Here is a 23,511-nt window from a genome sequence, read left to right as displayed (position 1 = left end):
GCTCTGCGAAAGATGTCGGTCTGTTTGGTCGGAGATTGTACCGATTTGAGGTATTGCTATTTGAGGTCGACGGCGTAAGTTCGATCTCGATATTTATGGAGCTAGGGTGAATTGGTCCCCGTTCCGGATTTGAGAACACCGGCTGCGTTTGACTTGGAGAGTTACGTCCTGTGGTGCGCAGGAACTCGGCAATGACGGGCACAGCGGCGAGCGCCCGGCGTGTGCGCTCTTCCGGAGGTAAATGCCTATAGGCCGCGCCAACTGCGTGTTGGGAAAGTAGTGGAAAGTTCACCTTTTGGATTTTTGGAAAAGGCCAATGACGGATGCATCGAAGATAGCACACCAGATTGAGCTCCTTGTCAGTCCATTGGTTATATGGTCCACGCTTTCTTTTCATAAGTTAGAATAGCGGATTGTCCCCCTTTTGAGAAGATCAGGGGTTTTTAGGGAAAAATTAGCATCTCAGCATGCTATAGAGGACAGGTTATTTCATCTGTCCGGGTAATGTGATACGTCTGGAGCGGTGTGATATCTGTAGCTGTGATGCGTCTGTTGTCTGTTGTGAGACATAACTGTTGACTATGATTGGTTTCACAAAAATATAGCGGTGTGATTTTTGCCAGGATTCGTAAGACGAGTCCGCACATTTCATTTTTTTTTTTTTTCATCGTTGGAAACTGTCCTCTTCGTTGAAGTACTAAATGAGCAATATCAATTCAGTCAATAGATGAAGCTATCACTTGATGGGGAAACTTAGGAGTAAGAAGCGATCTTCAATTCGAGGTGAGCAGTGCCGGGCTCATAACCCGTTGATTATTAAGTGATGCTTCAGTGTTCATGTTATTGAGGGAGTTGATTGTGTGTTGTGTTGCATGTTGTCTAAGATACAAGTAGGCTGGTGAACAGGTAAATATGTATGCACGTGATCCCAGCCTCATTATCTCAGCAACCGGGATATTTCAACAGATATCGTACCGGCAATCGGCATCGACAAATTCAAAAGCTGCCGATATCGTATCGTCTGTCGATATCGTATCGTCAATATCGGTATATCGGCAATATCGTCAACAGCCCTAGTCCTGCCATAAGCTTTGACCACCGCGATACTCAACACGGAGACCTATCATTCAGCACTATTGCTTTTGAAATCGAAACAGCAAAACGCGCGCGCAAGGAGGACTCTTTATGCCTTCTTACGTGATTTGAATCTGTCTTATAAGTGGTCCCAACATCAGACAGAATCCAACAAAGAGGCTCATGGGGATACCTTTCAAAGGTATGCTACGGCTTTCTAAGGCATACTAGAGGAAGCCCACGAGAAGAGCAGATCAAGGAAGCATGATCTATGCGGTAAACTGAGTTCTTTGAACTTGAACCAGTGAATACCACCATCTCAGACAACCCATGTCTAGAGTGTGATCTATGTACATGTGTCCGTAGAGCCCCTTTAAGACGATTGACCGCCATATTCCAGCTGATGACATATCTCTCATTGGAGTTCTCCGGCGTCACACCAGTCCTCTCCAAGGACTATGAGCTCTTCCTCGTCGATCTGCCTGGGCACTCTGCGTCCAGAGAGTTCCTGCCCCTCACCCTAGATAACGCCGTCGATGCGCTTGCCCGTCTCATTAAGACGAAAGTTCCAGGCGGCAAGACACATCTCGTCGGCCTCTCGATGGGCGGCTTTATGATTCTGGAACTTGCGCGGCGACATCCCGAGCTCCTGCTCAGCCTGTGGTGCACCGGTTGCGCGCCTAACTATGGCTTTAAACTCTGGCTCTTCTCGCAGCCGCGCCTCCTCACCGGGCTCATCAGATGCATCAGCAGCCTCGCGAACGAGCGCATGTTCTGGCTCTCGCTCGGCGTGAAGCCGGTCCCCGGGCTGCGGGAGCAGTGCCGGAAGAACCAATCCATGGCGCTGCTGACGGCCGGCTTCACCGAGCTCGTCAAGATCACGCGGGAGAGCCTCGCGGAGATCAAGGGCGTCAGGATCGCGATCATCGCGGGTGCAAAGCTAGATAACGTCAGGGATGCGACGGACGCCGGGAAGATACTCGGGAGTGCGAATCCGGAGTGCAAGGGGTTTGTGGTGAGGGAAGCGATTCACTGGTGGGACTTACAGTTTCCAGAGCTATTTGCTCGAGGCATAAGAGCTTGGATCGAGGGTCGCGAGATGCCGAAGGAGTGCGAATTGCTGAGCTGATATAATAGAATCTAATCAAACGAGAAAAACACGCAAGCGTACGCTTTCCCGACTTCTTCCTCTAGTAAGACCTGGCGTTTGGTTGGGGAGCTATTGTGTTCTCCGCCTTCTAGATGCGCTTTTTTGCGGCCTCTATACCGTTCGAACTATTTGCATATATGCGTGAAAATTGCGTATCGATACGTGCATTACAGATAGCGAAGAGGTGAAATAGGATAAAGTGGAAATTGGTGTTCAGCTTCGCCGAGTGTTCAGCTTCCCCATAAATTACGTTAAAATAAACATGCTCAATCCTTCGCAGGTTTTGGAATGACCCCAGGATGAACGTGTTGTACTTTGTGAGGTCTTTCCCATTTACATCCTCTCAATACTTCATCAAACACTGCATTTGGCTCCCCCTTCCCAAGATATCGTTGAACCAAACTTCCAAAATTCGGAAAAAACTTGGCTGAATGAAAACTTCCACCTGAAGCAACTATCAGATTCTTGGTGTCTGGGACTTCGTCTATAATGAAACGTCCATCAACGGTGAGAAGATCACTGGAGTCTTCAGTCATATACCTCGCCAACAAAATTAGGATACTCACGGACAAACCCAACTTTCTATATCTCTATTTTCGAACTGTGGAAACCACTTGTGCAAAACAGCAATGTTTGCACTGGCATCGCGTGCCATCGGATGATCGTGAAGCTTATTCATGCTCTCCACCTCAAACGTGCGTGGTGTCGTCAACTTCAAAAGGTTGTGTCGTTTCGATACTATCACCTCTCCTAGCGGCTGTAAGCGAGCACAGAAAAAATCTAAAGCCTTAACCTTACCTTCATCCCCAACAGACATTGGCATGTCCATGTTCAATGTCTTCATATCAGTATGAGTTAGTCGAAGAATGCCCACAACCAGTCCGATAATCCTAAGGATTCCATCGGGGAACGGTATTTTGGATGCTTCGAGAAGCTGTGGTATCCATGGACCCACGGACACGATAACTTTGTCGGCGAGCATCTCGTATGGCACTTCTGCGTCGACTTCAACGCCTCGGCAACTCCCGTCATCATCCGTTAGAATCCTTCGTACGTCTACTTCTCTGACTTCAACACCAAGGGCTTTGACCTCATCCTTTACAAGCCGGAGCGCGTATGCTGTATCTGCGTATCCAACGGTGCGACTATGCCATAATTCCTCCGTTTCGGACAGTCTGGGAGCTTCGTCCGAGCCGACCATGCTTTGATACTCTTCTATAGAGATTTTGATGTCGCTTGGTGATTTCCTTTTGCTCTGGGCCCATTTCCTCACTCCCGCGACCCATCCGATTTGATGGAAGCATTCGTGATCCTGCCAATGATTCATGCCATCTTGCGCAAGTCGGACGTAAAGTTCATCTGGATAAAGAGTGCGTATGATCTTATTGTGATCTGTGGAAGCCGTCTTCCTCTCCGTACCTGTGAACCAAACAATATGGTCGTTTGGCGACCCGATCTTGAGAGCACGAACTATGGAGGCTCCGAGCAATCCGCCGCCCACGATCACATCGTGCCCGCAGATTTTCGGCATGACCGTTTGATCATGTACGGAAGAAATCGAAAAGAGAATAATAACTGCGGATGATGCAGTTAGCTAATAGTACAGCGAGCTACGTGAGAACTCAGCGACGCTGTAATTCTAAAAGCTACTTCCCATTGGTGTAGCAAGGAAACCATAACTAAAGCTAGTTATAATGACTTACCTTTTGTCCAGGAAAAAGGTAATGAATTTCACTTGAAGTAATGGACTTATTTATGTGGAACTAGCTTGTAAAGATAGATCTTTATATACTGCTGTAGAGAAGATCAAAAAAAAAAGGGACAGAAGGCTGGCGGGGGCCACAAGACAGACCCCAATTATTACAATTTTAGGTGTCGCCATATTTTATGCAAGTGAATGTACTATCTATATCGATATGTTTCATGCACCTCCCAATCTTCCATCTACGCATTTGTATCGGTAAGCACTTTGTCATCGGCTACAGCTTTAAAGTACGCGACAGCAAGAGCAGCCGCAAACTGAATGGCTTCCGGATCACGCTTCTTCGGAACGTGTAGGAAAAGCACTTTCCCTTTTTTGTCTTCATGATGCTCCAAGGCCTCTGCCAGCGAGGAATAGAGCCTAAACTCGCAAAAGTACGACCCCGCATCATCAGAAACGAAGCAGGGCGTATCCTAGGCATGCAGTGAGCCACAGCAGGCGAATATCGGAGCTGATTAGCTACTGGACTCACTCACTGGAAATTGTTTGTGCACCTTCTCCCATGCTGCATGCACGTCGAAGCTTGTCTTCAGCACTTCTGGCAGCCCTTTTTCAATAAACGGATTAGTCCCGAGGTATTTTCCGTCGCTGCCAGGCTTATCGTATACGTCACGGCGAGCCTGCGTCTCCAGTCCGAACGTTTCCTCTCTCAGTTCCATTCCAAGATGCACGACAAAATCGATGTCGATCGTGGTATCTTCGTCCCCTGCGTCCGGCTTTGGAAGGAAGTCTTTCCGCTTTCCAGCCCACACCTTGCGGGAAACGGACCGGACATCTGTGTAAGTATCAAGGCTATCTTGGGCAAGCTTTCGGACGTGTATGTTCTTTTTGCCCTCTCGTGTAATCAATTCCGGCAACGCATCGAGCACCAATCTGGAAGAATTGTAGCCGAAGTCAAGGATTGGCTACAAGAACAATATTCAGTCAAAAATGCTTTTCTGTGTCGCGATACTATGTTTACCTCGTTTCCAGTAACTGCAACATTAATTTCTTGTGCCATCATGTAGCGCGACCAAGAATTAAATGGACTTTTCCCGCTTGTTGTGGCAATGAGATGTCGATGAGATGCGACTCTCGGTGAGATACTGCCGTTCTTTGTCAGAGGGTTTGAGGCTCTAATGGCAGCTAACTTGGCTAGGCCACCATTAGCAATGCGAAACATGTGAATCTGAGACCTGCGTAGGAGCGCGTTTGCAACCCACGCTCAGCTGTACCCGCGACAAATGTGTGTAAGTGCTCAGTAGATTAGGGTTGTAAATTGGTCGAGTCGGGTTGACATTCTGGACCCAACCCAACCCACACAAAGGCCGGAAGGATTACCTATATAAAAGGGTGTAATTACTGAAATTACCACTAACGTATTTCACATACGAGCTGGACACCCAAGCGAGCTGGACACCCCAAAACACCATAGTAAATGCGATATATTCTACACCGATATCTCAACAATCACGTTTTAATTTTATTTCATTATTTGCCGATAGCTGCTGATAAGACTTTCCAACACTCTATATTAAATTTGAAGCAATTTAAAATCTAGATAGTTACCGTATCGAAAATTACATTGCTAGCGGCCAGAAATATATATATCTCAATTACCAAGTTATAGAAATTCTTTAAACTCTTCTTTGATACTAGATACCACTTAAAAAGCATTATCCTCTGAGGGAAAGTCTTTTGTAACCTGCCGTTGTTGTGATACTATGTTGTAATTTACCGCATTTACTATGGTGTTTTGGGGTGTCCAGCTCGCTTGGATGTCCAGCTCGTATGTGAAATACGTTAACGTAGTTCACCAGTGAGCTGCGCACCACTAGTGAGCTGCGCAGTCCAGAACACATAGTAAATGCGATAAATTACAACTTAATATCTCAACAACCCTAGTCTACAGGAATCTTTCCTTGAGCCTAAATACTCTCTATGTAGTGTCTAGCAATTTACCTGAGCTTAAGGAGTTTCTCTGTCATAATTATCAAAATATATTAATATCGAGCTTTTGCGTTCGTAATTTTCGGTAAATTTGGAAATGATAATCACCTAGCCTTTCGATGTCCTTGAAATTGATATACAGTACTAATAAGTCTTATCGATTGTTATCGGTAGGTAACTAGATAGAACAAGTGTGCGGTTGTTAAGATATAAATGTAACATATATCGCATTTACTATGTGTTCCGGACTGCGCAGCTCACTAGTGGTGCGCAGCTCACTGGTGAATTACGTTAACAAGTTTGGGTCTTACATAAGACCCAACACTGCAGGAGCTAAACCTATATAGGCCAAAATCCAACAAAAACCCGACCCGTTTACAACACTACAGCAGATAAATAGGGCGAGGCGCATTCGTGGTCCGTGCCGTGGGAGTAAGGCTCACCAGTCAGAGCAAGCACCAATGGTATCACGTCGATGCCCGAGGAATTGCTCAATCCGTAAGATAATGCCTAACCCCTCAACCCTGTTGTGCATGTCACTGTGGCCCGCATCAGCCGGGCCATGACGCCTTGCTTTGCCTGCTTTGTGAAGAGATGCTCCAGTCTGCGTCCGTGGCAAATATTTCCACCAAGGTGGAACGATGGAGCAACGTGGCACATCGTGAGGGCACCAGTCAGAGCAAGCACCAATGGTATCACGTCGATGCCCGAGGAATTGCTCAATCCGTAAGATAATGCGTAACCCCTCAACCCTGTTGTGCATGTCACTGTGGCCCGCATCAGCCGGGCCATGACGCCTTGCTTTGCCTGCTTTGTGAAGAGATGCTCCAGTCTGCGTCCGTGGCAAATATTTCCACCAAGGTGGAACGATGGAGCAATGTGGCACATCGTGAGGGCAGATGACCTTGCCAACATGTCGCATCTAGGCCAGTTGCCCAATGCGGGGTTCAATATGAAGTATGGCTTAGCGGAAATGAGAAAAGAGAAGGCTGTCTGTAGGATAGGCGGGAGCACGCAATGTATGTGTACATTGCTATCTGTGAGCTGCGTCATCAAGTCATGTGCCTCCTTTGCGACACGATCCCGAGCTGTGGTGCCGATCATTTATTGGTACATTGACAAGAAAGCTCCTTCATTCACTCGTGCTTGTTCCCTGAACTTCGCTTGTAACAGTTGTCTGGTTTTTATTCCGAACTCTCTTCGCTGTGCAGAGTCCTAAACAACGACAATGGCTTCGACCACAATGACCAGCTGTGTGGAGAAGATCCGCAGCAGCATCTTGCACGAGACAATTCAATACAACATAGCCGACAACATCTCCGAAAACTCATCGGACCGCTCTCGAGATTCAAGTGTCGAACCTGTCGACGAAAAACCCATGGAAGCCAACGAGCGCCTGCAACCATGGCACAAGGTTCCTGAGGTCAGCGGCCCAAAAGACAAAGTCTACGTTACAGCAGTTCGCGAAAACATTCGTCTATTTGGCAATCATGTCAATGCTCATTCTTAGAGCAAATTGGTGGAGGTATAAGACGGTTGGCACAGACTACAGTGGACATTCGCTGACGGTTGTAGACAGAATGAAATATTATCCACTCCGAGACTCTCGTTTGATGCTTTGAAATTGCTTTGCAATGATATGACTTATGTTGCTAGACTCTCGTTCAGTTATTTGTATTGTACTTCAGTATGACGAATAATTGTGTGGATTTAACTAGTCGATACTATAACACTCATTACGTCAAAAAGTTCAAAACACACTTCCAGTTGCGAAGGCTGGTTGAATGAGACTTATGATACAATTTACATGTTCAAATAAAAATGGTTTTCTCTGATCAGACTCGTTAAACATGATTCATATGATCCTCACTAAAGCTCATTCCATGCCAGGAGACGCAGCTCTATGCTCTCACGAGGTCGGGCATTTGGTCGAATGTCCCCGTCACGCAGCACCATCGAGCAATGAGGTGCAGAGTCTATTCTGGTGTCAATGTAGGGGCCTAAAGAAGGACGACAGGTTGACTTACATCTTCGACTGTCCGGATGGAATGAATCCCAAATGTTCATGACAATAGAATCATTCTTCGTCTGGTCGCTCATCCAGTACCATTGGTGTCGCTGCCTACGTTTCAGGTACATGCTTTCTTCCACACTATGATCGAGCACTTTTTCAACGACATCCCAATCGGAGTCCTCGACTGTCCGGATATCGCACAGAACCAGTGGATCGCTCTCGACAACATCAACAATGGGACACCAAACGCTATAATTCGGTCAGTAAAATTCCAGTGCATCCCGTGTAGCGGTAGACTAACGTAAGGCCACGAATGCGGTATTTGCTCGTATCATTCCACTTTTCATCTTCTCCAGCGGTCACGCTTGCGAGGACTTTCTTCATGAATCCTGGCGAGCCGTCTGTAAACGTGGTCAGCAAACGTTGCTCATATATTCTGCGGACAAGATATACCCGAGTGGATCAAATGCGAACTGTTGATTTGAGTAGTTCTCAATTCGTTGCCCTCCTTGCCCTTCAGGCTGTAGATGTTCGGCTCAGTGCGAGGATGAGTCGACTTGCTACGCCGAACCTGCATCGGTTAGCACTGACATGGTGTAATGGCAAGCGAGGATGATATACTCTCCAGTCCCAACACATGACTTTTGTGCATCCATATTTCTCTTTGATAAAGTTGAATGTGGAGTCGATATACTTAATTAGCGATTCCTGCTGTACGACGTCACCAAATCCAACATCGTTAGCTGTTTTGATGCCGCATTCCGTTGGGAATGGTCGATGAGCCCATTCAAAGCCGTGCGTCTCGAGACTAGGCTGGTCGGTCGATGGCAGGCGTACATCGTGCAACGCGCAATCGTGAACTATTTCGAGCTTCACATTGGTCTTAGTAATTGTTGGATCAATGTCCTCTGCCCAAATCTCGTATGGAGTCTCCTTTTTATAAAGAGGAAGATCGCATAGATGAGATAGGGATGCGGTCAATGGTCCCTGAGTAGCCATACTGGATGAATGTGGCGACACAATCGAAAGGTTACCTGGCGAGAGTGAGAGCTGCAATCCCGATTACTCCAAGAGCGGGGGATTCGTTGGACCCGGAGAAAAATGCACAAGGTTGTGATTGTGGCATGACACCCTTCACACCCAGAAACTTGGCATGCGGGGGGCCGTAAGTACTTAGTACATGTCCTCATCCTTCGGGCACCAGTTCTGCACCTCTCCAGCCTTTGCATGCAGTGTGGTTAGACAAAGGATCCTGCTTCGCCGGAAATGGCATTAGTGTGTATCGCCTGGTTGATAGACAGAAGTTCTAAGCGGAGAAATTAGCGCGAAGCACAGGGGATACCACGGAGTGCATCCGAACCCCACACCGAAACCGCTGCCACGACAACACGTTCATTGGGAAACTCAACGGCCCCGCCGAGTGTCCTGTATTCCTCTCTAACAGCCTTATGGGTTAATGTATGTCTGAAAAGGCTGTCCATCTATAGCCTGCTAAATGATTAATTGGTTGCCTATCGTACGTAAGTGCCTGGTTCGCACCAACATGGCAACACTTGAAGGCGCGCAGTATGAGAAACCCATCTTCATCACTTAGCCGTGAGTATGGCACTACTAACTGCTGATTACAGGTGCAAAGACTGTGAAGGACTTTGGCAAGAAGCTTTGCACCGTAGTCGTGACATATTGGGGGTTGAAGACTTTGAGTTTGTGCAGAACTTCACCAGCGTTGAGCGACTGCTCGCGGAAGTGCAGACACTGGAGCACAAATATGCCAACAGCTTCGTCCCGCGAATGCTTCGCGGTCTCAAACCTCATTTCTACCGCATGCAATACCTTATCACCTTTCTGATGCTCAGCATCAACTCGAACTCAATCAGCTACGCGTGCGTGTGGGGCGCAACATTCTTATTGTTAGATGTATGTTTGTCCTTAGCGTTCTCGAGAAAAACGTTTTGCTCAATACCAAATATAGTTAGCCACCAAAACCAGATCCGAGGATGCACTGCAAGAAATATCCCATTTTCTGCGCCAGGTTGGCGAGAACTTGCACCTGTTCGAGATATATCGCGAGAAGGTGACAACAGATCCCGAGATCGTTGCTGAATTCTTTGATATATTGGTGCAACTGCTCTTGGATTGTGCCACGGCCATTAAGCATTTTCGTAAGAACGATGCTCCGTTGAAACACGTTGCATGGCCTAGGGTACGTCAAAAGTTCACCACCACGCTCGAAGAACTCGCATCAAAACTCGAACATGTGAGAAAGCTAGTCGAGGCGAGAAACCTCATCCAAGTGAATCAGAATCTGGACAAGCTTGCCATGGGCGACAGTGGACCACACCAGGGACCGCAGCTGCCGTATTATCAACTACCATTTGCAAGAAACCACAACTTCTTCGGGAGATCAAAGATCCTTGAGCAAATTAAGGAGAAATTACGACCAGTCCCACCAACGCGCGGCATGAATTCTATTGCAATTTGGGGTACGGGCGGTATTGGGAAATCGCAGGTCGCGCTTGAATACGCGCACGTCCAAACTGCGGAGCAGGAGGTGCAACTTGTACTCTGGCTCCCCGCCGAAACTGTGAGCGAACTGTCCAATGCCATTGTCGAGGCAGTCACTCAGATAAAGCCGCCGGGTTTTACTGAGGGCGACTCGCCGGACAAAATGCGTTTGGTCTTTTGGAACTGGCTTCAGATCACAGGTTGGTTGCGCAGTGCGTGGCGCTTCTAGAAGAATATACTAAGCATGTTAGATGTGTCTTGGCTGATCGTTTTTGACAACGTGGAATCGAATGAGCTGTTGAATCAACATTGGCCAAAATCTGGCAGTGGTCAAGTTCTCGTGACCTGCCGCAGCGAGCTGATAGCAGCATCTCCCGCAGCTCATCAGCTAGAGGTACAGCCATTCGACGATCATGAAGCCGGTGAATTGCTTCTTCGCCTCGCAGGACGATCTACAGTTGATGCCGCCGAGCGAAACAGCGCGGAGCAGATCGCGGGCCTGCTCGGTGGTCTTCCTCTCGGCATCGACATTATTGCACGGCAAATTCTGGTGAAGAAGAAGTCTATGCAAGAATTCTTACCATATTTCAAAAATAACAAGCCATCCCTCAGAGTTCCGCCACGATATGCACCTGGGAACCCATACTACACAAAAAACTTGGTTACTGTCTGGCAGACGGCCTTTGAAAGTCTTTCTGACGAAGCAAATAAACTTCTGAGTATCATCACGTTCATTGCTCCAGATGGTATTCCTCGCTTCCTTCTGAATCCAAGCGGGAAGGTCAAGAATACCTGGTCCTTCCTGTCTACAAAGTACGTATTCCCCCTCTCGTCATTTCTTTCATCTGCGCTGACCAGCTAGTTACGATGATGCCGAAGAGGAATTGTACTATAAATCGCTGATTCGGATCAATACGGATTCTGGAACGCTCTCTATCCATCGACTCACGCAAGAGGCGTTCAACTACTTTCTTTCACGAGAACAAAAGCAAGAAGCGCTCCTTGTAGCGCTTCAGCTACTCTCACACTCATTTCCAAAGCGTCTACACGGTCGTCATCTGTATCACAGCTGGAATATATGCAGCCAGCTGGTTCATCATGTCGACGCTCTCCAGGAACAGTACGAAGAGCTGAAGGTTGAGGGATTTGACACCCAGGAGCCAAACTTCGCTATCCTGGCTGCGGACGCGAGTTGGTCAGTGGAATTTCGAACGTCTGGTTCTCGGATCTAATTGAAGTTTTTAGGTATTGTGCAGAGTCTTCGACCATTCAGATGGGCGAACGCATTGCCAAACGTGCGATGAACAATTGTAAAGACAGAACTGCGCTCCAATATGCCTACCTGTGCGAGAGCAGTGCCCATATGACTCATCGACGGGGCCGATACCCAGCTTCGCTAGAGTACTCCCAAACGGCGCTAGCCATCCGAGAAGCAGCTGATCAAACGACGGCGAAAGTTCTCGCCGACTCCTACAGCTCTGTCGCTCTGGCTCTGTTTGGGATGTACCAAGGGGACGCTGCTATCCAGAAAGTCAATCGGGCGATCGAGATCGCAAGGGGTGTCTCGGACGAGGAGCGAAAGACATGGAACTATGACAGATATCTCCGTAATCGAGCGCGACCTCAAGTAGCGCTTGGCTTGTTCGATCTCGCCAAGGCTGATCTCGACGAGGCCGAAGCCTTTCAAACCAGTGTGTATGGCGCAAGGAGTCATTTCCACGGAGAGTATGCAACGGAAACCGTTCCAAACGCTTTGAGGCTGCTTTGACTAACTTATATCGTGTAGAACTGCGTATATTCGTGGGAGAATAGCTGAGGCTGTAGGTGAGCTTGATAGTGCATTGTTTTACTTTCGTCTTGCGGAGGAACTTCAATCACCAGGCAAACCAACCCACCAGAGCATCACGGCAGCGAGGTATCATCAAGCGTGCGTACTTATACGACAGGATGGTGATAAGCAGGCGCTTGAGTGCCTGCAACTGGCACTGAAAATCGCTGAATTCAATGAGCCGAAGATGGGCGATGCGGGCGACTCTGCCCGAGTAAAGCTTCGGATCGCTGAGATATTGCAGCGTCAAGGTTCAATTACTGAGTCCGCGACATTCAGGGCAGCTGCGGAAACTACAAAATTGGAGCTGGAGCAGACAGGGGCTTATGCAAAAGCCCCCGATGACAGTCAGTCATGGGATACCTTTTGCGACCTTCTCAATCGATGAAAAAAATATATTCACGAGCTATTAGGTATACTGGTTTTGTTTTAGCTGAGCAGCATACGCCTTCTGCGCAATGCTGACTTGAGCAGCTGATAGTGCAAGACCAATAAATTGAGCAATCAGACCGATGATGCCGAGGATAATGACGGTCCATATCGTATACCAAAGCCTTAGATCGCGACGGTCTCGCCATAATGACGTAAAGCGATTAGGTTGTATCCCATGCATGTAGTCCTGGATGCGCTTCAGGCGGTCCTTGAATATGGGGAAATCGGCCTCCGCATCGTAAGAGTCTCTGACAGAAGCTCCGAGGGAGAACCACCAAGAGTTTGGTAAATTCTTTCCACAGAGCTCGTCCAAATATGGGTCCACAGTAGCCTCGTAGTCGTCCACTGCCAGGGCGGCTCGACTCCGCTCCTGCTGTATATACAGTTTCCGAGCCCTCGAGTCATCCCGAAAGAGTAATCGATATGTCACTTGCATTTCGCCTACAAAGTTTTGAGCACTGAATTTATTTGAAGGCTGTTCGGTCTCCTCGTCCATATTTACAAACATCCTATAGCAGTCAGTATTATGAGATCTGGGAAGTCATTGGATCATGATATCTTACTTGGCTAGTATAGATTCCTCTGATTGGTGCAGTTTACAGAAGGATGGACACCTGAATATACTGACGGATGGTGTGGTCGGATCGAAATCTAGATGTGCACTGATCGAGTCGACCCAGATAAATTCCATGTTTGCGAGTGTCTTCATCACGTGTGCGTTGAGATAGGATACCTGGATCTTGCGCTCCAAGTGGTCTTGGGATCCGTTCCGCTCGTCCACCTTCTGTATCTGTGACCTAATCGCGAACATGCCAGCGCATGCTCGGAGAAGTTCGTCCAATGGTCGCTCGGCCTTCTCTGCCGGCACGCTTGATTTTAGAGACGACTGGCGACTTTGGACAGCGATCTTGAAGTTGTTTGAGCCTGGGGTGCGCGTAAGGCCGTGGGAGGGTTGGTATAGCATCGATATCCAGCCTATAGTGTTGAAAACTAGCCTCCGGGCACTAAGATTCGAAGGAAGATCCTCGTCGTCTTTGAAGACCCGATCGGCCTGTAGTTGCTTGATTAAGCGGACGATAGAGAGACCGCCATGCATGCGAAAGGTATCGGCGACTTTCTGGCCGGTTACGATAGCCTTCAGATAGGATTCGGTTTGCACAGAGACATCATCGGTGACCACGTCATCAAACTCAGCCGGCCAATTGCCACGGACGCATCGTTTGAGCAAGCAGAGGGCGGCTTGAACATTCTCGGGAGAAGCGTGGACATCATTATCGTTGCCCGTGACGGCCTGGAAAAAGTCGACCTCTACCTGCTGCAGCGGAGACGAGGTAGTCGATCGGTTGAACGTAGGGAATTTTCGACGCCGGGAAATGTGCTTGGGCTTATCGTCTGTAACCAGTCAATATCAACGTCAGCACACGGGATGCAAGGTCTGACCTGTAGACATGCCTGCACACCCAGATCCCAACAATCGTTGGGCCTAAGACTTGTTTGTGCGGTGCGACTTAGTTTTATGCTCCCTGCCGTTCATCCTTGCCTAGTAGGCGTGAATTGTGAGGCCAAAGACGGGTTCCAATGCAGGACAGCTGGCCAGCCGAAGCACAGCCTCATCGTTAATGGATAGCACCGTACTCGAAGGTGGTCCGCAAGGCTGCGGGTTGATGGGCGGATTCCAACCCATTTCCGGCGAGGTCGGTTGGCAGGCTACGCCCGAACCCTGCCTCGTGATGACGTGTGACCTCCGCATCACACGCCAAATTTTTACAAGATCAACTGATGGGTGGGCAGGCGGGGCGCCACGGTGCTAATGCCTAGCGCACGGGCCCCCGCAGCGTCTTGTCTCGTATGCGGGTTCGGGGCTTGCAGCTTGCCTGGTGGAATCCGAATAGACCACGGTTTCACCGGCTGCAGGATCCCCTTCCCCCACCAACCACCCCCATTTTGCACACGCACATGCTCGATGACTTCGCGCTGCCTTCTCCATCATTCGCATACGGAGGTCGTGAAGGCGCAGACCGCCCATCACGCCTGCCTCACATTTAACTACAAAAGGCCGCGGAGCGTGGCTCATCTTTGACATACCTCTCAGATGTCTGCCGCTGTACGTCGAGCTCTTCTTCTCGTTGCGTCCGCCGGAGTCGTTGTATTGATCGCGTCGCAGTTCTCTTCGCCGCTCCCTTCCAAGGTCATCAACAGTTTCTCACCAGCCCTTCGGCGTCTACAAGGCATCGCCTCAACGTTCTCTTCGCCCGCTCAGCACGTCATGGCGGGAAATCTGGCTATGAAGACCCCTCTGCTGCGTCTTCGTGATGGTAATAATGTGCCCATGGTCAGCCTGACTTGAAAATCACACGTCAATGTCGCCTCCGCTGACCCCTACTTAGCTTGCTTTCGGTACCGGCACGGCATGGTTCAAGGAGCCAGAAGACCATGACAAGTTTGATAAAGATCTGGTTCTAATGGCCAAGGACGCTCTGGAAGCTGGATTCCGCCACCTTGACTGTGCCGAGATGTACGACAATGAAACCGAGGTCGGCAAGGCCATCAAGGAGAGTGGTATCCCTCGTGAAGAGCTCTTCGTCACAACTAAAGTCGCGGATGGGATCAAAGACGTTCCCAAAGCCATCGATGAGAGCTTGAAGAAACTTCAGCTCGACTATGTTGACCTGTAAGCCCCCAAGGCATAATCGCGGCTTCACAAGTACTCATATTCCACTAGATATCTTGTTCATGAGCCTTGGAATCTTCACACCCCTAAAGATTACCAGAATGTCTGGCGTAGCATGGAGGAGGTCAAGGCTTCGGGCAAAGCCAAATCAATTGGCGTCAGCAATTTTGTGCGTAAAGACCTCGAGATGATTCTCAAGGGCAGCCCGAAGGAGCTTCCCGCTGTGAATCAGCTAGAATATCACCCATACATACAGCGTGAGAACGATGGTGTCCCCTATATTCCTTGGATGCAGGAGCAAGGCATCCAGGTAGAGGCGTTCAAGGGTCTTACTCCACTAGCCCGTTGCCCAGAAGGGCCACTTGTAGGGCCTCTGGAGCGCATGGCCAAGGCTCATAATGTGTCCGACTCTGCTGTCATGCTTCGGTGGTTCCTGCAGCAGAACATCGCTGCTATAACGACCACGCGCAAGAAGGAGCGCCTGCAGGAATACGCAGAGGCCCTGACTTTCGAGCTCACGAAGGACGAGATGGATGAGATTTTCACGGAGGGCAAGAAGCTGTTCAAGCGATTCTACTTCCCAGAACGATACGATCCTGATGATCGATCTTAGGTTATGGCACGACGTGCTCAAAACTCTAGGCAGCAAATTCAAATTTTTCAGGGCAGTCTCTTTCCTTACCAACACATATCAAATTGAGTATTTGTAGCCACAGCGGCACGTACTTTCGTCTTACGCTCGACATCTGAAAGGTAGGCTTCGCAAAGTGATATCGTACATGCTTGGAGAAGTAGTGAATGGCGCGAACGAGGGTAACTGATCCATTGCGAAGGGTAGGCGCTGTTCCCATTGCTACGAATGTAAATTATGTTCATGATTTCCTGTGCCTTGAGGTAGTGCCTCAGGAGCGCCCTGCATGTAGCGCTCGCACTGCTCTGCAGCAGACGGTGTTCCCTAGAGCGTTGAGGAGCAGCCCCTGCTTGTCGCTGCACTAGATTTTGTCTTCGTACCTCCGTGTGGGCTTTTCATGACTAGTAATACCAAAAAATAAAAGTTTGATGCAGCAGCAAGTCTGTGCTACCGCCGGATAGAATTTATTCTTCAAGCCTCGTTTGGACCCGATGGCTCCCGAGTTCGATCGCGAAGTGTCAGTGCTACACTGGATGCCGCTCCCCACACAGATTTTAGCTCTGCGGTTTGTTTTACCAGGAACAACGTGTTTCTAAGAAGCCGTTCCCTTGTCAATTGGCTTCCTATACATTGAATCTCAGGATCCCAGCCGACCTATCCCTACGGACACCCTCTCGATTTCTATCGGTTCGGTACCATCCACCTCGTGGTGGAGGACATTGGGTTTTTCCGAGCACTTTCATACATTGAAATGTTGGTAGAGGCCAGCCGCAAGCGCGAGTGATGGTGCGAAAGCTAGAGGTTCTCTGGAAGCGACAAGTTGGCAAAGATGGTATGTTTCTATCTTGGACAAGTACTTTAGAGTCTGAAAGTCACCTTCACTGACCGAAGCTCTGGCAGAAAATCCACAATGGGTAAATACATGGATGCAAGACCTCTTCAATCGCGACTGGAGATCATTCAAGGTGAGTTTTCTGCTAGTGCAGCTCATCCTAGGCACTGCGATCTGACCGTGCTTCAGATTTTGCGATTCAGCATCTACTGCCCGCGTACTCAATCAAGCCCCCAGGAAAACCTTTCCTACCAGCATAACGCAATGCATTGCTACTTTTATGGCTCGATCAAGATCGAGGAAGAAGTTGCGCGGTATCTCAACAATCAACGCGGAGCCATGGCCGTAGCGGGTGAGTTTCTCAAGTCCAACCTCCATCCACTTTAGTGCGCTGAAAAGCGAAATATTACGGTTACGGTGCTAATAATATACGCAGTATGTTGCAGGTCCGTCAATAAGTGAGGCTGTGACGAAGACTGTACAGCCACACGCAGGAAGGAATCTCCAGCTGAACGTTCTCGACCCCGATATGAGCCCTGCACCGGATGGTGATGAGGATTTGCCCGGCAGCGTCGAGTCTGCAATTGACCACCAGGATCCAAAACACACAGTCTCGGGAGCGGGAGAGGGTAATCGTATCCACCAAGAACGATGAATTCCAGTGGACAACCGTAAGCTACAGTATTCATCGCCCACAGAAATCGATATGGAAACCGGAAAAGTCGAAATGAGCAACCACTCGAAGTGGGTGGAAAATAGATTGGCACAGGGGCGCTGAAAGCCTACCATCACAGTCACCGAACTATGAATCCTACCAGCTAATTCCGCTCCCTAGGAGCCTAGTTGGTTTCAACACTTCAATGAGTTTCCCTTAGGTGCACCGAGTGTGGGATCCGTTCTGCCTGCCTCTAGTGGAGGCCTTTTCCGATTGACGTGGTCTCAGCACAATGGTTGACTTTGCAGTCCGTTGGCAATGATATCTTCTGCCGGCAGTTCATGTATCACAGGGAGGGTGCCATGGAAAGCTTGGAGCCTGGCCTTGTTCGCCACGCAGCCGGTTCGCCTTCGCGAGCAGATCCCTTCTCGAGGTAACATTAATGGGTCTTCTTGGTGCTTGACATGATAGAAAGGCGATTGCCGGCCATGGCAAAGCTGGCAGCGAAGCGTGCTGATCTCGGGTAGACTGGTGTGTGCATTTCGTCCCGATCCAGCACACTCCACAAGTAAACTGCCTTCTTTTCGAGAAGATTTTGGGGGAGGAAAAGATCTCTTGGCTCTATTGCTTAGCACATTAGTAGTATTTGAAACACAAAGATCATGAGCTCCTCATACCTTGCATCCATCCACAACTTAGTGCCAATAAACCAATTCATAATTATGTGCGTAGGGAGATTAGTTGAAGGCTTCCAGGAGCAAGTGATTCTTACTCCTGGAAGCAATCAATAGCGTGCCTGGGAACCATGCCATGGATCCTGGGTTCGAATATGATCCTTGTGACGGTTCATGGATGCTTGGGTTTTACCACTACGCCATCTGGCCAAAAAGGCACAATGTTTGGTCAGCGACCAAACACCCAAGCTACTATATATGCTCGATCTCTGACAAACCAATATGTTGGCCCTGGGAACCTCAAAAGCATTTCTAGGAGCTGTTTATCCCCTAGGAACCACAATTTAGCTCCTGGGGCTGTTCTTAGTTCTAGGAAAACGAGATCTACCCCTGGGATCTTCACGTTACGTTCCTGATTGTATACGAAACTGGCTCTGGGAATACATTGACCAGGTCTGGGAGCTGTGGAGCCCCTGGGAGCTTACTTTAGGGTCCTAGGGTCACTATCTTGCCTTCCGAGATCGCCGAAAGCCCTCACAAAACAGCTTCACCGGACCTGCGCAAAATTCTGCGTAATTCGGTCATTCCTAGAAGGCGAAATCATCGCCCCAGGAACCAACAAGTCATCAACAGGAACGCGGCTTTGATTCCCCGAGGTGGGGATACCAGACCCCAGAAGCTACATCGGGTTTCCTGGGGGCTACGTGGCTCCTAGAGGCTGTTTCTTTGCTCCCAAAAGCGCTTCAGGGGGCCCCGGGAGTAAGAGAACTCCTAGGGTTAAGAGATGAATTCCTACCACTGATGCAACCGTCAACAGGAGCGTGATCGATTCTTGATAATGACGATGAAGATGTCCATGTTTGTATCTGGATACGGCTATGGATATCTGTTCGTTGTTTATACGGACAGAGACGGAAAGTGCGCATAAGCAAGGAAAATCTCCCTTTTCTTAGACTTCAGCCGTGAAAGACATCAACCCTAAGGAAATCGATATCAAACGCATCAAGCCTAGTGGATTTAGTTTCCACCTGATTTCTGGAGGCAGTAATGAGACGGCGTCTGAGATAAAAGCCCTGCTATCTGTAGAGGATTACCGAGTACGGCGAAGCAGAAATACTTACTCTAGTTAAGTTCAAGGTAAAAGAGAATCATGCTCTTACTCATTAATATTAGAACAAGAGCGAGTTATAACAGTATCTGCGACCTTACGAGCTTCAAACCTTCCGAGGACCACAAAGCAGCCAAGGAGGACCTCGCAGGCTCAGCTGGACTAGACGCAATCACGCCGTTCTGAAACTCCCTGTTTATGCACTATATCGTATATTGGTTGCTTTCAACATCACTTTTCACTCCTAAATCTGACATGGATTATGTACATGGCTTGGTCGAGCGGCGAATTGAGGAAATGATAATTTACCCAGCAAAAAAATGCGGCCCTGGCTCTTAAGCGCATTATAATTGGAATTGCGAGGTATTCTTTGCTCTGCACCTTGACTAGCTTTTAGAACTTCCCAGGTCCTAGGTGTCATCAACCAAGGGGGACAAACAACGGTGGCTAAATGAATGCATGGCTTCAACAGGCTCAATTAGGACAGGCACCCGTGCCTTCATTTTCAAAGTTCCCTATTTCCTGCTCTACAGGCGTGAGTGTCGGGTACGGATTTCCACTGAAGCACATTTCTCTTTGTTGCCAGAATAGCAACACCACTAAGTTTTAGACTGGGTCAGAACATGGAATCTGTATTTGAGGTGTCTCGATCTGCTGAAGGACACATACTGTAACCCATCATTAGCAAGAAAGACAATGGTCTTTGACTGAAATTCGCCACGCGTGATTGTATCTCAGTCGCCTACACCAAGGCAAGCATCGTGGCAAACAAGGGCGCTGAGTAGAAATGAACGGAGGATCTGGACCCGACTACTTGAAGCCGGAGATATTCTGCAGGCTCGGTTTCATCCTAGATAATATGTCGCGGATCCAGATCCGCGGCAAGACATGAGGGCGTTGTCGATATACCAGAAAACTTCTGCCAGATAGCGTGAAGGTCAAGATCGAAACCACAGTCACTAATTTTAGCACAAAACACGCATTGAAGAAACATGTACGGACAATACTTGCTCATTTCGTCCATTTAAAATTCAGGATCTGCTGGTGGGAAATTACAAAAGTGTATAAAGTAGCATTTAACGGGTTGGGAGGGACAAGATGCCGCAAGCTGAGCAGAGATCTTATTTATCTTCAATTATAGAAGATCAGGGCACGTTAGGAGGACTTTACGGCCAGATCCTAAGGTCTCGAAAACCAAGTGCTGGAAATATCAACAGCCGTGGAACGTTGACACTTCGTCACAGAACCCGATCAGTTTCATCCGCAATTGCATTCGCATTCTCTATAATCAGCGAAAATAACTGGTAGAGAGCACCAATACATAGCAGAAATATCCAAACGTGTCCTTATCCACGAGCGCCCAACAATACTGAGACCTTATCAGTTCCCATCAACGTGATAGGCTTGAGGATCGCTCGCTTGCAAGGCTGAAACCACACCGTTACAAAGGGCCTGAACTGCTCGTTTTCGATCCCACAATACCAGTTTCTGTTCCTCGCAAAGCTGCAGAAGGATGTCATTGTCGCTTGCTAGCCACTCATTCAACTCTTGAAGCTGTCGCTGCTCATCCTCAAGTCGCATCTTCTCGGCAGATTTGACCACGTAGCATTCCCATAGGCAAAAGTACAGGTCGAGCAGTTTCAGGGCTGGCGTAGCGAGGGCGTCATTGTATTGTAGAATTTTCATAAACTCCGCCATCAGGGCGCCAGGTGTCACTGGGATCTGCAGAGTATTAGCGTATCTGTTCATTTCTTGCCGAAGAGGGTATGGCTAGTGTGCCACTATTATTGTTTTGAGCATAGCATCTTTCTTGTGGGATTGCTATCTCAACGACGCTGCTGTTGGAATCAATAATTTGTGCATGGTCATGGCTGCATCTGCGGCATTGAGGGGATACACAGATGTGGCCAGGGTCGGAGCAGCGACGGATTCCGGCTAGGTCGACAATTATCTTTTACTTTGGGATAGTAAAGCTTATATACGAAGAGCAGGAGCAGCTTCTAATTGGCTTGACTGGCCCTTATCCCCTCACTAACCCGTCGGCTAAGCACCATGGCCTCCACATCCATCATGCAGATCGACTTGTATGAGGTTGCTGCTGGTGACTTGAGACAACCGGCTTGCAGCGGAAGTGTCTGTTTTCTTTGTTAAGATACTGTGGTCTCGCAGTGGTGATATCCGGGTAAATTATCCATATACAAGAAAGATGGCCGAATCACCTCGCCCCTGACTATCTTCATGGCTGGAGATGCGGGGAGCGGGAACGGCCGCGTCGCCCATAAAACAATCGCAACGTGGTCGCCGAAAACGCCTTCGAATTATGTACAATTACAAAAGCAAGCATCCTCGATTGAAGCATTACTAAAAGTAGCGCTCAAAAAGCCCACCGAGCTCGCTTAATTCCGCGATAAATCAGGTCCTTAGAGCGTGTCAAATTACAATGCAATCGGCAGCTTTACTCGAGAAAGAAGTAAGCGAACTACGCGCTAAAAACGAGACGAAGAAGCGAAGAAGGACTAGATCAGATCTACAAGGCAGATATCTTCCGAAGAAGGGCTCTCAGCTTCCTGCATTAATAGCGCAGCCGGAGCATGCAGTTTTAGCACAGGTCTCCTGTGAGGGAATACCGGCTCTGGCACATTTACAGCCACGCAAGAGAGCCTTACCGAAGTGCTGTATATGTGGAATTCAGGGTCATGAATTGACTACATGTCCTAATAGACCTCGAGTTTAGCTGGTTGGATTTAATGGCGTTTTGGTTAGGATAAATGCATTTGAGATTAATAGGTTAGGTGGGGTGTCCAGCTCGTATGTGAAATACGTTACGCCTCGCTGATCGAAGAATTAGGTCCGGATCCGCCCCAAAGGCGGATCCATTCGAGGTCTGAGAATAAGGCAAGTATAACCTGGAACCCTTCTAACCTAACTGTGACCCGTTCGCAGTTTTTAACAGTTGGGCGGAAATCTGACCCCAGTTTTGCTCAGCTGATTTGGGGGGACACTTCGCCCCCTTATTAATGCCGATCTGAAAGGGTATCTACCCACTAACTGGCCCCTTGGAAAAGTTACATTTTTTCAGACCCTCGCGCATGGCAGCATGATTGAGTGCCTACACACTCCATGGTATGTTTTGCGCACTCCAGCAGACGTTGAGTGTCAACGGATTAATTGACTATCTTAAATTGCCTCCGGTTGGTTTGCCTCCGAAGCACCAGCTTATGCTCCCTTAGTATTTAGTTCAGGCTCTAAGATCATGCTCCAAAATTTACAGTGGTTGGTTGGTAGGTTGGTTTCATTTACCCTGACCCTTCGCAAAAAGTTGGATCCCAGATTAGGTGATGTATAGATATTAAGCTGCCACCACCATCACGTTGATCGGTTGACGTTATTTTTCTTTACATGACTCGCCGTTCGCATGCTTGATGCAATCAACAGTCTTCTACTTCCCATGTTCTTCTTCTACCTCTACAACAAGGGTGTGCTCTTTCCTACGTATCCCCTACCCGTCCTGGTGGCTAAGACCTGGCTATTAGACAGGCAGCTTGTTCAGGTTTCTCTGTGTCTCAAGCGGGAGGAGAAAAAGGGAATGCCAGAGCATGCAGCATGGTGGATGAAGAAAGGCCTCTTTATACCTGAGACCAATTGTGACGGCGCATGATTGGACGCTCTCGCAATAGCAGCACTCCAATGCACTAAGCTGTTATAGGTTAAAGACCATTTTATTTTATTGTGAGACTATGCTGTAGCGTTGTGCGCTTCCAGGACAAACTTTTGTGCAGTTTTCTTCACAAAGTTTTAAGTTGAGCTCCATTTCGCTTGGGCATTTCATTCTATATAAAACCTCTCCATGGATGGGAATTTCTGCGCACGCTCAGGTCGAACATGGCCCAAATCAAGTCGATTCCCAATCGTTTAACCACATGGCTAGACTTTATATGTTACCATCAGTCGATTGAATGCCACAAATAATGGGACAAACCGCGGATAGCATTATAAAGAATCTATTAATTTAATAAGAGCCTCCCATCCCAAGAAAATAAGAGCCTGCCAGCTAGACAATTATAATCGTGCACCTCTATATCGTAAACCACCGGTTTGGTATTGGGTAGGCGATCGGAGAGAGATGTCTGTCCGTTTTTGCAACCGCGAAGCTTAGATGATAGGTTCTATTCGGGACTGTTGCGTGGGAGCCCCTTGCGTCGGGCCCACGATATCCCGTGCTGGACATCGCACACAAATATCGCCT

General features: G+C 48.4%; 9 protein-coding genes across 9 annotated transcripts; 5 read left to right on the top strand and 4 right to left on the bottom strand.

Annotated features, from left to right (window-relative positions):
• Positions 1-1,477: 1,477 nt before the first annotated feature.
• On the top strand, positions 1,478-2,203 carry N7446_012114 (alpha/beta fold hydrolase; the record flags this gene model as incomplete). Its single annotated transcript, XM_058520856.1, has 1 exon — positions 1,478-2,203. One exon carries the CDS (start codon positions 1,478-1,480, stop codon positions 2,201-2,203), a length of 726 nt encoding a protein of 241 aa, XP_058367142.1.
• Positions 2,204-2,786: 583 nt separating this feature from the next.
• On the bottom strand, positions 2,787-3,755 carry N7446_012113 (uncharacterized protein; the record flags this gene model as incomplete). The annotated part of the gene is made up of 1 exon (XM_058520855.1): positions 2,787-3,755. The coding sequence occupies one exon, from the start codon at positions 3,753-3,755 to the stop codon at positions 2,787-2,789; it is 969 nt and encodes a 322-aa protein (XP_058367141.1).
• A 413-nt stretch (positions 3,756-4,168) lies between these two features.
• Positions 4,169-5,148, bottom strand: N7446_012112 (peptidase C15 pyroglutamyl peptidase I-like protein; the record flags this gene model as incomplete). Its single annotated transcript, XM_058520854.1, has 3 exons — positions 4,169-4,399; positions 4,463-4,891; positions 4,948-5,148. 3 exons carry the CDS (start codon positions 5,146-5,148, stop codon positions 4,169-4,171), a joined length of 861 nt encoding a protein of 286 aa, XP_058367140.1.
• Positions 5,149-7,158: 2,010 nt separating this feature from the next.
• N7446_012111 (uncharacterized protein) lies at positions 7,159-7,425 on the top strand (the record flags this gene model as incomplete). The annotated part of the gene is made up of 1 exon (XM_058520853.1): positions 7,159-7,425. One exon carries the CDS (start codon positions 7,159-7,161, stop codon positions 7,423-7,425), a length of 267 nt encoding a protein of 88 aa, XP_058367139.1.
• A 359-nt stretch (positions 7,426-7,784) lies between these two features.
• On the bottom strand, positions 7,785-8,928 carry N7446_012110 (uncharacterized protein; the record flags this gene model as incomplete). Its single annotated transcript, XM_058520852.1, has 5 exons — positions 7,785-7,891; positions 7,943-8,178; positions 8,231-8,330; positions 8,383-8,500; positions 8,551-8,928. 5 exons carry the CDS (start codon positions 8,926-8,928, stop codon positions 7,785-7,787), a joined length of 939 nt encoding a protein of 312 aa, XP_058367138.1.
• A 544-nt stretch (positions 8,929-9,472) lies between these two features.
• On the top strand, positions 9,473-12,650 carry N7446_012109 (tetratricopeptide repeat protein; the record flags this gene model as incomplete). Its single annotated transcript, XM_058520851.1, has 7 exons — positions 9,473-9,495; positions 9,558-9,846; positions 9,902-10,634; positions 10,686-11,247; positions 11,297-11,629; positions 11,680-12,159; positions 12,221-12,650. The coding sequence occupies 7 exons, from the start codon at positions 9,473-9,475 to the stop codon at positions 12,648-12,650; spliced, it is 2,850 nt and encodes a 949-aa protein (XP_058367137.1).
• A 21-nt stretch (positions 12,651-12,671) lies between these two features.
• On the bottom strand, positions 12,672-14,144 carry N7446_012108 (uncharacterized protein; the record flags this gene model as incomplete). Its single annotated transcript, XM_058520850.1, has 3 exons — positions 12,672-13,203; positions 13,258-14,086; positions 14,135-14,144. 3 exons carry the CDS (start codon positions 14,142-14,144, stop codon positions 12,672-12,674), a joined length of 1,371 nt encoding a protein of 456 aa, XP_058367136.1.
• A 642-nt stretch (positions 14,145-14,786) lies between these two features.
• On the top strand, positions 14,787-15,978 carry N7446_012107 (aldo/keto reductase; the record flags this gene model as incomplete). The annotated part of the gene is made up of 3 exons (XM_058520849.1): positions 14,787-15,026; positions 15,082-15,365; positions 15,417-15,978. 3 exons carry the CDS (start codon positions 14,787-14,789, stop codon positions 15,976-15,978), a joined length of 1,086 nt encoding a protein of 361 aa, XP_058367135.1.
• Positions 15,979-22,713: 6,735 nt separating this feature from the next.
• On the top strand, positions 22,714-22,923 carry N7446_012106 (uncharacterized protein; the record flags this gene model as incomplete). Its single annotated transcript, XM_058520848.1, has 1 exon — positions 22,714-22,923. The coding sequence occupies one exon, from the start codon at positions 22,714-22,716 to the stop codon at positions 22,921-22,923; it is 210 nt and encodes a 69-aa protein (XP_058367134.1).
• Positions 22,924-23,511: the final 588 nt, after the last annotated feature.

Source organism: Penicillium canescens (genome assembly GCF_028828765.1).
Source record: "Penicillium canescens strain IBT 15451 chromosome Unknown utg000009l_segment0_segment0, whole genome shotgun sequence".
Taxonomy (NCBI): Eukaryota; Fungi; Ascomycota; class Eurotiomycetes; order Eurotiales; family Aspergillaceae; genus Penicillium; species Penicillium canescens.
Note: the sequence above shows the minus strand (reverse complement) of the source record. Positions and strands in the feature narration are given on the sequence as shown.